This window comes from Fukomys damarensis, unplaced genomic scaffold, assembly GCF_012274545.1.
Source record: "Fukomys damarensis isolate Sample0158 unplaced genomic scaffold, DMR_v1.0_HiC HiC_scaffold_19, whole genome shotgun sequence".
Taxonomy (NCBI): domain Eukaryota; kingdom Metazoa; phylum Chordata; class Mammalia; order Rodentia; family Bathyergidae; genus Fukomys; species Fukomys damarensis.
In genome coordinates this window covers 67,728,839-67,741,655 of record NW_022900931.1, presented here as the reverse complement: position 1 = coordinate 67,741,655, position 12,817 = coordinate 67,728,839, and the positions used below count along the sequence as shown (strand labels likewise).

The following is a 12,817-nucleotide window of genomic DNA, read 5'->3' as shown; positions in this document are numbered from 1 at the left end:
AGGAGGGTGGGCCGGCGGGAGGAGCCTCCGCAGCCCGGCCGGCCGGCCCTTCTGCAGCCGCCGCCTCCACATCTCTACCAGAAGTCCCGGCGGTGGTAGGAGTCGGGGTCACAGTACTTCGTGACAACCACTCTGTTGGCGAACTTGCGGCCGGTCAGGCCCTGCATGGCTTTCTGGCAGTCAAACACAGAGGTGAACTCCACGAAGATCTGCGGACAAGAGCAGGCTGAGGCCACGCTAGCCGCACCGGGCTGCAGGAGCAAGGGGTCAACGGGGCACCGCAGCCAGGAAGGGGTCTCCTCACCTGACCTGACCTGACCACCAGTACACAAAGCCCAACATACCAAACCCCACACAAGGATCTCACTAGTCTTCAAGGAAGCAGTTTCACTTTAGGAAAAATAGAAACAATTCTAGCCACTGGGACTGAAGACAACTGGAGGCCAGCCTGGGCAACGTGGCAAAAACTCTGGGGGGCACAGGTCAGTGGTGGGAGTGCTTGCCTGGCATCACAATGCCCTAAGTCTGATCCCCAGACAGCAGACATTATGAAAATAGTAACTTTCTCTTGGAAAGGAAAAGTCACATGATAAAACTGATAAATGAGATGGGGTTGTGGTGCACACCTATAACCCCAGCACTAGGAGGCTGAGACAGGAGGATCACCTCAAGTTAAGAGAGCATCCTGGGACTACATAGCAATATCCTGCCTTAAAAAAAAAACAAAAAACAAAAAACTTTATGTTACCAAACTCAAAACAAGGACCTTATTTGTACCCTTATATGAAAAGAGGCCTAGCATGGTATGAATACCTGTCATGCCAGCATTTAGTAGGCTGAGGCAGGAAGACCACCATGAGTTCAAGGCCAGTCTAAACTACACTGCGAGGCCCTGTCTCCTGAAAACAACCTGGCCCTGAATGTCAAGTCGGTGAGAAATTACAGAGAAGTATACCCAAGTACCTCAGAGGAAATACATGAGATACTTCAAATATTACAAAAAAGTGGGGGGCAAGAATAAGCTGAATTGCTGGGAATTTGGCTCAGTGGCACTGCATCTGCCTGGCAAGTCCAAGTTCCTGAGTTTGATCCCCAGCACAAAAAAAAGAAAAAAAATTAAGCTGAATAAATGACAAAGATAGATGGGTGATGGAATGAATCATCAGTCTTGAGTAAATCTAAAAACTCATGACGTGAAATCTAAAAGCAGGTGTTAAAAAAAAAGAAATCTAAGAGCAGGAAAGGGACGCAACAAGGTAACAGACCAGCGGAGGCCAGAGGCCAGGGTCTCTCCACCCTGCCCCAACTTCAGCCAGGGTCCCCGTTCCCTGCTCCCTGCAGGGCAGCACGTCATGTCCCCCTACCACCCCAGGACCTAGGGAGCTCTGTCCATACACCAAGCGGAGGGGTGACCGCATGTGAGCCCAGGGACCCAAACACCCTTCACGGCAGCGGGACTGCGTGGTGCTGGGAATGCACGCATGCAGTCCTCCAGGCCCACTGGGGGAGGCAGAGCCAGGCTCAGAACCAACACGGCCAGGACGCAGAACCCAGGTGTCACCCCAGCTGCTGCTCACTGGCGGGCTGGGTGCCAGGGTGCTGACCTTTCCGCAGCCGGGCACCTCCACGCCGTCCACGGGCCGGGGAATCTCGATGGACTTGACCAGCCCATACTTGCTGCACTCGTCCCGCACGTCCTCCACGATCTCCTCGTACTCCTCGTCGTCCAGCAGCTCCTCAGGCAGCACCATGTTCATGAGGCACAGAACCTCGGTCGGGTGGCCGCCCATCTGCACCTGCGAGCTCATCAGGCCCGGCACTTGCAGGGTCACGGGGGTCTGGTTGATGGTGCTCTGTGGAGCCAAGGCAGGCAGAAGTCACAGGGCGCTCCAGCCAGCCTCCCTCCCCAGCCCGGCCCACTAGCCAAAGGAAGGTGACGTGCCAGGGGGCTCACCAGCGTGGCATTCTTGGCTCCCACACTTGCCCTCTGGACCAGCAGCTTCTTGTCCCCAAGCTGCATGCCGTTCAGCCCGGCGATGGCCTGTGTAAGGTGGGAGCCGGAGGGGGACAGGACAGGGGAGTCAAGGCCCAGGAGCCTGGCTCCTCCCCCAGACCGGGGCATCGGTGGGGAAACAGGGAGGGGGCAGCCACCTCCCACCCGGTCCCAGGAGGGCACCGCAGCTGCAAACAGCAAGGACAGGGCAGATGTGGTGGACAGCCAGGCCCCTGGGCTCACCTGGTCAGTAACGTTGATGTCCACGTACTCACAGAAGGCGTAGCCCTTGGAGAGCCCTGTGGCACTGTCCTTGACCAGGTTGAAGGCCTTGAGTGGCCCAAAGGATGTCAGCAGCTCTTTTACCTGCAGGAGGCCAAGATGTCGTCAGAGCCCAGTCAGGCCAGCAGGGGAGGGGAGGACGGGCAAGAGAGGGCTCACCTGGTCATCATTCAGGTAGTTGGGTAGACCCCCAATAAACAACTTATGGGCAGAGTCAGGGACCACAGTAGACACAACTCCTATGGGAGAAGGGAGGAGAACCTCAATTCGGACCCCAGGCCATGCGTAGCCCACAGACCTGGGATATCTGCACCAGGAGCTCGCATCCATCACATCCTAAAGCAATCTGACAATCAGGCACGCGCAGCATCTCCCGGACCTGTCCAGCCTCAGCAGAACTACACAAAAGCTAGCAGCACCTTCCCAGGAAGGCCCCACAGGCTGCAGGCCACACTCACACCCACACTCTGCAGCTCTGAGCAGGCCTCAGAGTCACTCAAGCCCTTCTTCAGCCCTTGGGTCCCAACCACCACCCGGGACCATTTTCCCACTCCACAGGCCCAGTCCTGTCCCACAGGTCCTGGGCACAGTTCCTGTGACACTGGCAAAGAGCCTACTCACACAGGGGCAGTCCCTAAGGGCTCCCACAGCCCCCAGCCTGTCCTACCCACTGAACTCGACACAGGCAGGTACCTGCCCTGTGACTGCACTGGCTTCCCGAATTTCGTCACTTAGGTCTCAATACCGCCCCATCAGACAAGCAGGAAGGCCCCAGCTCCCCCAGCCGGCCTCCCCTTCCGCGTGGCACCCCACAATTGGTAGCTCATGCTACCTCCAACCTGGTGCTGGGGAGCATCCGGTGAGACCAAACAGGGGAAAGCCCCAGAGCAATGGGCACCCGCCCTCCTCTGGACTCTCATCTGCCTCAAGAACCCTGTCCAGGGCCCACAGAAGTGCAGGGATCAACCCAGCTGGCCCCAGGCACCAGGGCTGTGCACCAGCAGAGGGGGCCATGGCCCCAGGATACCCAGCCTCAACCCAATGATTGGGCAGTAGCATCCTGGAGAGGCACCAGCCAGGCAGACCAAGCTCTGTCCACCTGTTACCTCGGTGTGTCCAAAGCCCGGCTCAACACTCTGGCTGAGGGCTCTGCCTGGTCCTCAGCAGGGAAGCAAGGCCAAGGCTCTGAGGGAGGCAGCACTGTCAGGCACTACAGTCTGCTCCCAGGACTCAAGTCACAGCTCTGCCCCTCAGCCTCAGGCACTCAAGAATGTAGCAGCCACTGCAGAGGACTAATGGTACAGCGACACCCTGCCTCGCTGCCACGGCTTTCGTTCTGCCAAGTGTGTCCTTAAACCCAAGCTGCACAGGGGTGGACCAGACAGATTTCGTGGAAAACCTTCAGCGCCGCATGGACAACTGCTACTGAAATTGGGAAGTCGGACCACTGTCTTCAGGGTTTTTTTTTTAAATTCTAATCAAGAAATCTGCTGGATTTTACCAAATGCCTCTTCTCTTTGGTCTCTACAGGGTAGGAAAAGGAAAGGAACAAAAGTTCAAAACATGTTTTTCAATGGGTGGGGCTGTACTAGAACTCAAGTCAGTGGTGCTCTACCACTAAGCTACTCGCCTAGCCCTTTCTTATTCTGAGACAGTGTCCCACTAAGGTCCACAGGAGAGACTCGAACTTGTAATCTCCCTGCATCAGCCTCCCTCTGTGCAGGGACTGTAGACATGTATCGCCTTGGCCAGCCAAATTCCAGCTTTATCAGGCCGAGTTGCAGGCCTAACCCACAGGCAAAACCACTTCCTGCTATTGCCCCAGAGTGGTACCCATCTGCCCAAGCACAGGCAGAGCTGGATGACCCAGGCAGGCACATCCCAGGGCCAGGCAAGTGGGTAGCCACTGCTGCTCAGGCACACTGGCTGTGGACAGGCCTGCAGCTAAGCAAGGGTAATGATGGCAACTGCACCTGTCGTGGCACCAATTCCCAACAGAAAGGCAGTGTTGGCCGGAAGCAGTGTGGGACGGCTAGGCAAGCACTCCAGGGTCACAAAGCACAACCTGGGAAACGGACTCCACGACCATGAGCCTGTTGTAATTCACCTCGTACCTGCCTTCCCTGGTGAAAGATGGGCCATTCCCTTGCCACGAGGGGACACAGCAATCCAGATATATGTAGCAAGCAGGCCCGGCCATCTGCTGACAGGTCTTTACTCAGATTTACAAAGTTGTAACCAGCAGGAGTGTTGGCAAGGCCGAAGGGGCCACATGGCACACTGGGGGCACAGCAGGCAGCAGGCTGCACATGGAACCCTAAGTGAGCTCCAGTGCACAGGGTTTACTGGGAAGCGGAGCACAGGAGATATGGTGATGACCCTAGCAGAGGCATCAGTGGCACTCAGAGCAGCAGGGTGGGCTGAGCTCACAAACATCATGGAATCGAGTGAACTCACAGTGAAAAAACACTAACAGCCGGGACCTGGCCCCAAGGCACACTGACAGGACAGACACTGACACACCTCCCCACTCTGGATTCCACGCACCCCACTCTGAAGCAAAGAGCAGACACAGCCTCCTTTTTCAGCTGGAGCAGCACCAGCTTCCTACAGGCCACTGGGGCTGAGAAGCCGAAGGCCTCCTTCATGCCCTCCATGTCTGCTACAGGTGATGGAAACCGCAGTCCAAGGGAGGAGGGCAGCCCACTCCCCCTTTCTGCAGGGACCACAGCATGACACGGAGACGCCAGCCACACATGCCCGTGTGTACCAATAGACACCCCAGGCATTCAGTGACCACAGGGGCTCGCCATTGCTCCTATGCATCACAGGAAACAGTAGCACCACAGTGGGAAACGGCCCGGAAGGGGACCAGAGTGCACCGAGGGACCCTCTAGCCCCACCTCAGGAGGTGTCACAGTCTGGCACCAGGGAAGGAGGCCACCACGCACAAGCAAGGTATGGGCTGAGTCCCGCCTGCCCAGGGCACCATGGCTCTGGGTCCTGGCTCTGCCCCTTCCAAGCTGTACATCAACCACAGATCACAGCATGAGCCCCAGGCCCTGGGCCAGGCTACCTGGCTGCCTGGGAGGCGGCCTGGAGGTTCCAAGGCACACATGGGGCAAGCAGTGGGCTGGCCAACTCCTCACTCACCGGGCACGTAGACTGAGGGGTTCTCCGACATGCCAGGCAGCGGCTGGTAGTCATGAGGCCTGCGGATCTTCAGTGACTGGCCCTGGAAGATGATGCCATCAAAAGCCATGGCCTGGGTTGTCTCGTCCACTGAACGGAACTGCAGGAGGCAGAAGGAGATAAGGTGAGGCATGGTCAGACCCAGGCTCTGCGAGGGGGATGTCCCTTTCCTTCCACTAGCATCGACAACCGTCATGTGACAGGCTCTGCCCTGGGCACTGGGAGCGCAGACACATCCCTGCTTCTGGGGCTCTCACTCTCTAGTGAGGGGAGACACCAGCACCCAACACAGAGGCAGGGGCAAACACGACACCGTGACCATGACAATGCCAAGGGAGGGTGGCACAGGAACATTCAATAAAGGAGAGGTAACAGCCCATAGGCTTCCGGACCAATGACATTTATGCTGAAATCTGGACAGCAATGAGGCAATGTGGGGTGGAGGGGAGCTGTCACCATCGCTCCACTGCTGCCTCCACCTCTCATAGGAACAACAACCCATCCCAGCTCAACATCACAACCCCAAATCCTTCACCAGTCTGAGAAACGCACGTGAGGAAAACAAATTAGAAAAAGCAGTCACGGACCAAGGATTTAGCTCAGTGGTTCCACTGCCTGCCTCGCAAGCACAAGGACCCCGGTACTGGCAAGTTCGATCCCCAGTACCAAAAAAAAAGAAAGAAAAACAGCAGTCAGCCAAGCCGGGCTTGGTGCCACACCCCTGTAATCCTCGCACTTTGGAAGGCGGCTAGGTTCACCACTGTACCACCAACACAAACAACCCTGGCACGCTGGTTGGGAGAAGTAACAGGAGAATCCCAAGTTCTAGTCCAACCTGGGCAACTTTGTAAGACTCTGACTCAAATTTTTTAAAAAAACAATTTTTATCCCATGCCCCCCAAAAAAATGTTTTTAAAGGGGTCAGCTCAGTGCATAAAATCCTGGGTTTGATCTCTAGTACAAGAAAAAACAAAATTTTCCCACTTCAGCTTCAACACAAAAGGGGTACAGCACATCCAGGGAGGCCTCAAGTGTGGCCAGAGCACAGGACTGGGTCAGAATGGTCACAGAGGGAGGTGACCAGCAGGAGCCCCAGGCACCAGGGAAAAGCAGCCTGCACAGGTCCAGTGGAAGGGTCAGTGTAGGGAGGCACAACACAGCAAGGGACAGACAGTGCCTCACTCCACACACACCCCCGGCCCCATGGCCACCCACCCAACTCACCTCCAAAAAGGCAAAGTTCTTGTCCTGATTGATCTGCACAGCCAAGACTGGGTTGCCAGGAGCCTGGGTCAGCCCCCCCAGACGCATCTGGGCGTTGAAGAAATCCATCATGGCCTCCTACAGAGGAAGAGGAGACAGGGGGCGGGGAGGGAGGTGGAGAGAGGAGGGGAAGGGTAAGAGAGGGAGACACAGAGGGTTTGGGGGTGAGGGGAGAGGGAAGGGGAGGGCGGGGTGGGACAGTGGAGTATGGGTGAGGGGTGGAGAGGTCAATAGTAGGAACCGAAGCAAGAGGGAAATGAGACACACGAGGGAACAGTCACAAGGGACAGTAGGAGATGGCAGCCAGAGGGCGGCAGACACAGGCACCAGGGCGAGCCACAGGGGCCCAGACAATCAGGGGAGGAGAAAGGCAGTTTGAGAACAGATGAAAGGAGACAAGAGGGAAAGGGAGAGAAAACCATAGAGCAGGAGACAAGAAAACAACACAAAGAGCAAACACCCAGTGCAGACAAGACAAGGAAATAACATGAACGCAGACCAAAGAAAGGGACAGAAAGGGAAAGCACGACGGAGACAGCAAGGAGGAAGAGGTGAGTGCGGGGCAGGGGGGGCGGGAGGGGAGGAGAAAAGAGTGATGTGGAGGGATCTGGCCCTGGAGTCCGGGGGCTGGTTTATCAAATGTAGCAAAGTGCAGGTTGAGAAAGTCAGAATGGACCTTACTTGCCTTCGACGATGGTAGCAAACTTTTTGTTGCTACGAGGGATCTCAGCCCCACAATATTTCACTTTAAAGAGAAATGGAAACAACTCTTTGATCTCGGGATTCTCAGGGGTGCCACGGGAAGGGGTGGGGAGAGGGCCGGGGAGGGCAGGAACGGTGGGGAGGGGGAGGTCAGGGCAATCAAAAATAAAGAACAGCGACCACGGGAGGATGTGGGGGAGAGGATGGGGACAGACGGCAGAAGAGGAGAGTGTGTCAGGAAACACTGCGGGGCGTGCGTCTGTGTGTGCGCGCGCATGTGTGTGCTGAGTCTCCCTCTCTGTCTCTCCGACACGTAGGTACCACATGGAGGTTGGTTCTGTGTGTGTTTGAACCCGGGTTGCTGGAGGAGGGTGGGGAGGGGAGACGGAGAGGGAAGAGGAGGGAGGGAGGGGCCACCCCCAGCCCGGCCCCTGGCTGGCTCAACTCCATCGTCCGTCTGGGAGGGGGCCGGGGGGTCTTGCAGGAGCAGAGTCTGACCCGTGCAGGGGGCGGGGGACAAGGTGGGGAAACAGGGAGAGGATAGGGCAGGGGAAGGGCAGTACCTCAGTGATGCCAAAGGGGATGTTGCCCACATAGAGACGCCGGGCCTGTCTGGTCATCTGGCTCCCAACCACGGGCACTGGCGTTGGGGTCACAGCCAGACCATCAGGGGTCATGGTGGGAAGGAGGGCAGTGGCTGGAATCTGACCCGCAGCTGGGGAAGGGGCAGGAGAAAACACAAGCCTCAACCCAAGCTCCAGATCCCCACCCAACCTGAGAAACCCACCAGCTCCGTGCAGAGCTCCTGCAGGACCAACTGGCCAGACTGGACTTGGCCCAGCACCAGCACACCCCCAGAAGCTGCTGCCTCTCTGAGCCCGGCCTCCTGACAGCCCAGGGGCTGCGGGAGCATTGCAACATGAAGCCTAGGGTGTGCCCCACCCCGCACCTCGCCCACCACCAGAACAGCCCAGCTAGGGCCCACCTTGCATGGCCTTGTACTGCATCGGGGTGATATGCTCAAAGCCAGGCGGTGGCACGTCCCAGTACTTGCGCACCTTCTTCTTCTTCTCATGGCGGGGGGAGCGGCTGGGGGAGGGGAGGGGGAGCCACTCAGTGTGAGCATTGCTGCCAGCTGGTGTTGGCTGGGCAGGTGGATGGGCATCCCCCAAACCCCTCCCAGGCTCCCCAACGCCCCCGCCCCACCGTGAAAGCAGCAGCACTCTCTCCAGCTAGGAGGACCCGGACAGGGTCAGGCAGGGGCAACTCTTCCCCGGAGCTGGGGCCAGGGTGCATGGGGGATGCACAAGCTATGAGAAAGGTGAAGGGAGTGGACACAGGCAGAAGGGGAAGGAAGAGACGCTCACATCAATCCACCATGCTCCTCTTTAGCGCCTCTGGTCAAAGGTTTGCTGGGGGTGGGAGGGAAAAATATGGTGAGAATGGGTGACTGGGGACCCATGGCTTCCCCACAAACCAAACCGCCCAAGGGCACTGAGCCTGCCTCGGCCCTGCTGTCCACCTCCCCTCTGTGCTCCCCACCCCCAGGACACAGACATGAGGAAGGAGTAGGGGTGGACAGACCCTCCGTCCATGGAGATACTGGGTAGAAGGACCTGACACCACACCACTCCTCACCTACGAGCACAGAGAGAACAGGAAGACAGGGAAGGCAGGAACTTCTGGGTAATGAAACTGACATCCCTGAACTACACACCCAAGGGGCCCTTCCTCCAACAGACAGGTGGACATTAGAGACAGACCAGCCCCTAAAGATGGTCCACAAAAAGTGCAGGACCAAGAACCAGGCCCTCAGAGTCAGAACCCAAAGACAGCACTACATGGAAAAGACAGCTCGCTCTTGCCTCAGCAACCCCCAGCACCACCTCCAGAGAGAACTACAAGTTGCTTCAGATACAGGAGAGGCACAGATCAGAGACCACAGCACAGACACCCCAGACAGCCCCACAGAGAGGGGCCCCAAGGGTCTAGGCCCCACCCAAACAGGTCTGAGCACCGGCCCTCAACAAACACCCCACTTCCAGGCGGACCAGGGTAGGTGCCCCAGGCTTGTACCTGCGTCGCCTCCTGTCCCGGGAGGCACTGCGCTGGTCCCGGTTGCGCCGGTCTCGGCTCCGGCTCCGGCGCTTGCGGTCCCGGCTCCGAGAACGGCTGTGGCTGCGCTTCCGGTGCCGGTTCTCTTTGTCCCGCTCTGGGAACAGGTGGAAAGGGGACAAGGAATGAGCAGAGGCAGATGCAGGCCCAACCCACCCTGGGCACCCAGGGAGGCCACCCCCAGGGGTTCAGGATGCAGTGGAGCAGGGAAGTGAGAGCACAGCCTCCTGGCACCACACCCACACATACACGAGTCCCCAAGGACTCCAGGGGAGGAGACAGGGCCTGGAAACACCCCAGGGGTGCAGTATACCTGACGACGCTCAAGAGGAGCTGAGGAGCCAGAGAAGACAGAGGAGGCTAGCTCCCGGTCCCCCTCGAGGGCTGAGGGGCCTGACCCCAGGGCCGTCCCTGAGAGGGGCAGGGCTAGACGCTGGGGAATCAAGAGACCCAATGATGTTCTCCTGAAAGGACCCAGTGGCCCCTCAGGAAAGACCTCTGCCACCAGCAGGCACCCTCGGCCCCACCATCAGGCCCAGGGCACAGGCCAGGCAGGATCTGGTAACCCCCGGAAGCAGAGAAACCCAATGCCATCCCTTCCTGGCTGGATGAATAATGCAGAAGTGCTCCCTGCAAGGAGGGGTCTCCTTCTGTGGGGACAGACTGCCTTGGCCTCACCTGGGCTGGAATCCCAAACACAATCCTCAACTCCACTCCCTCACACCAACTGCAAGAAGCCGGCGGGTGAGAGCTAGGACCTAGGTCCCACTGGGGTTCACCAGGTGCGAACTCCTCAGCCTCATTTGCCTCAGAGGCGAAGGCAGTGGCAAAGAACAGCACAGCCTCGCCAGACAAACCACAGGGACCTCTGATCCCACAGACCCTCACGTTCTGAAGGGGCAGCTAAGTGGCAAGCACTCTCACATGTACTTCCTTAGTTCAAAGACACTCCTGACTCCTCACTACCCACCAAGGACAAGCAACGACAAACCCAGTTACAGTCTTGGTAGTCCAGCACCCATCTCTTAAGAGATCACTGGGGGCAGTGGGAGGAAACGCCCTGAGGAGAGGGCATCAAAGGAGACTTGGGTTTCTCCACAAGGATTTGCCCTACATACTTTTCTGATGGAATTAAATATGAACTTTTTGTAAATCCACCAAAACTTGAGAACCACTAAGACTCAGAAAAGCTGGGGGGAGAGGGTGTCAAACACTGAAATACCTCAATCTACAATATTTCTTTTGCACTTAATCCTCACTACTGCTTTGGACAAACACCCCCGGAGATTCACATACAGAGAAATAAGACAATCACAAACTGTCCAATGCTGCACTGATGGGAACAGTTCAGCCTGAACGAGACTCTGCAGTCAAGCACCAGGCTGCATCCTGAGACTCAGGCAGAACGCAGGACACTCCACTGTCTGGCAATGGAACTTAATCCTTGGAGGCCAAAGACTCGGAACCCAAGACAGACCACGACGTGGGGTACTGGGGTAAGTGCCCAGCATGGGGCGGTGGGGGGGCTAGCGTAACACAGACAGGCTGTCCATTCCGAGAGCCTTTCCGGCTCTGCAGACTCAAAACACCAGAAAGGAAGCAGCAATGCCCACTGGGTGCCTGGATCGCAGCTAAAGGGCCTGAAGCTTAAACAGGTGCTGAGAAGCTGGCTGCCAGGCACCTAGAGACAGGTGACACAAGGGCAGAGCTTCCCCTGCAACTAAAACTGCTGCTGGATGGGTAAGAACAAAAAGGGAGCTTCACTTGCCCAAACTACTGTTGTGGGAGCAACCGCATCAAGCAAGATGTTCTGGATCTCAGACCAATCTTCTAGCAATGGCAGCCCTGGAGAACCACAGCAATAAGCAGCTCTCCTCAGCAGGCAGACCCCTCCATAAATCCATGGAACTTAACTTCTAACACTTGGTTTTCACTTCTCTAAACGAGGGCCATGTCTGCCCCACCCAGGTGTTCTGAGAACTTGGCTGTACTACATTTGGAAAACAACTTGCCCTGCCCTTCACCAACTCCGATGCCATGCCTATGATAAAGCCAAAGATATGATTTTCTACTTTCTTCCTAAATTTCCAACAATAACAAGTTTCACTTATTAGACACTTAGCATGTGCAAAAGCACCTGCTCTGCGCTTCCCTTACCCAACTTAATCTCAGCCTGTCTGACTAGGAAACCAAAATTTTAAACTCTGTAAACCTGTTTCCTTCCCAATAAAAAGGAAATTATTTTGTTCTTAGAGCCTATTACAAAACTCACTTAACAAAACCACGCAGTTTAGCAAATTGCATGACACATGGTAAATGAAACTGTTACTAGCCTCGTTAATCCTCTCAAAAGCTTTGCACCTCAACAGTGAAGGTAGATCGTGTGAGGAAAAAAATCCCAAGAACAAAGATGTTAAAAGTAGCACAACTACCAGACACCACCACAGCTGTTTATCTAGATACAGATATACTCAACCCCCAAGCCTATGCCCTTTTACGCAGTACCCTAGCTAACCACAGATTGGCCATGGACCGTCATTAAAGTTACTTCTTCCCCGGGCACTGTTGCCTCACCCACCCCTCCCCTACTGACTCTAGCCTGGGCCCAAAGAATTCGGAGTCCCTCATCCACTCCGCCCCACTACAGCCAGGAACACGGGCACCTTAAGCTCATGCGCCCAGAAATTCAAGCCTCTACTCCTAAGCTTTTTGCACTTTCAAACCGAAATACAGCCGAGGCAAGAAGAGACTCAAAACGTCTGCTGACGATCTTCACTTTCTCAGGGTCTCGGTCCCGCCCGCCAGAGAAGCAAGAGGAGCACCCACGGGCCGGCTCTTGATGTCTGCAGAGAGGATCAAGAGGCTGAATCTAGATGCCCTGAGTCTGGGAGTGGGCAATACCTGGGCCTGTTTCAGCTGGGGATGTGGGGACAAACACCGCACATGGCCACAAACTCTAGCTCAGTAAGAACGCGGGCGTGCAGGGCACAATACAGAGACCTCCTTCCTCCTTCCACGAGGCCGACACGGCCCGGCAGAAGCTCCAAGCAGGGAGCCCCTAAGGCCCGCAGGCAAGGAGCGAGGGGGGGGCGCCCCATCCACGTGAGAAGCGGCCATCCTCGCCGCCATCTTGGAAACAAAGGGGGCGTGGAGGCAGGGCCGAGCGCCCGACCGGAAGCGGAAGCGCCCAGGCAGCGGGAGAAAAAGGCCAGGCCAAGGACCTAGCTTCACCTTCCCCTCAAAACTAGAAAAAGAGACTGCGCGTCTAGG

The 12,817-nt window shown here is 56.6% G+C and overlaps 1 protein-coding gene across 1 annotated transcript in view; it reads right to left on the bottom strand.

Annotated features, from left to right (window-relative positions):
* Window positions 1-6: 6 nt before the first annotated feature.
* Window positions 7-12,817, bottom strand: part of U2af2 (U2 small nuclear RNA auxiliary factor 2) — a 14,182-nt gene continuing 1,371 nt past the window's right edge. The window contains exons 2-15 of the mRNA XM_010617029.1: window positions 12,271-12,390; window positions 10,226-10,274; window positions 9,861-9,980; window positions 9,509-9,735; window positions 8,800-8,844; window positions 8,418-8,521; window positions 7,996-8,147; window positions 6,692-6,808; window positions 5,429-5,567; window positions 2,435-2,514; window positions 2,237-2,359; window positions 1,955-2,041; window positions 1,605-1,853; window positions 7-209 (exon numbers count right to left, since the gene is read on the bottom strand). Of these exons, the coding sequence (XP_010615331.1) occupies window positions 75-209; window positions 1,605-1,853; window positions 1,955-2,041; window positions 2,237-2,359; window positions 2,435-2,514; window positions 5,429-5,567; window positions 6,692-6,808; window positions 7,996-8,147; window positions 8,418-8,521; window positions 8,800-8,844; window positions 9,509-9,735; window positions 9,861-9,980; window positions 10,226-10,274; window positions 12,271-12,390 (1,747 nt within the window). The 3' untranslated portion in view covers window positions 7-74. The remainder of the gene's footprint in view (window positions 210-1,604; window positions 1,854-1,954; window positions 2,042-2,236; window positions 2,360-2,434; window positions 2,515-5,428; window positions 5,568-6,691; window positions 6,809-7,995; window positions 8,148-8,417; window positions 8,522-8,799; window positions 8,845-9,508; window positions 9,736-9,860; window positions 9,981-10,225; window positions 10,275-12,270; window positions 12,391-12,817) is intronic.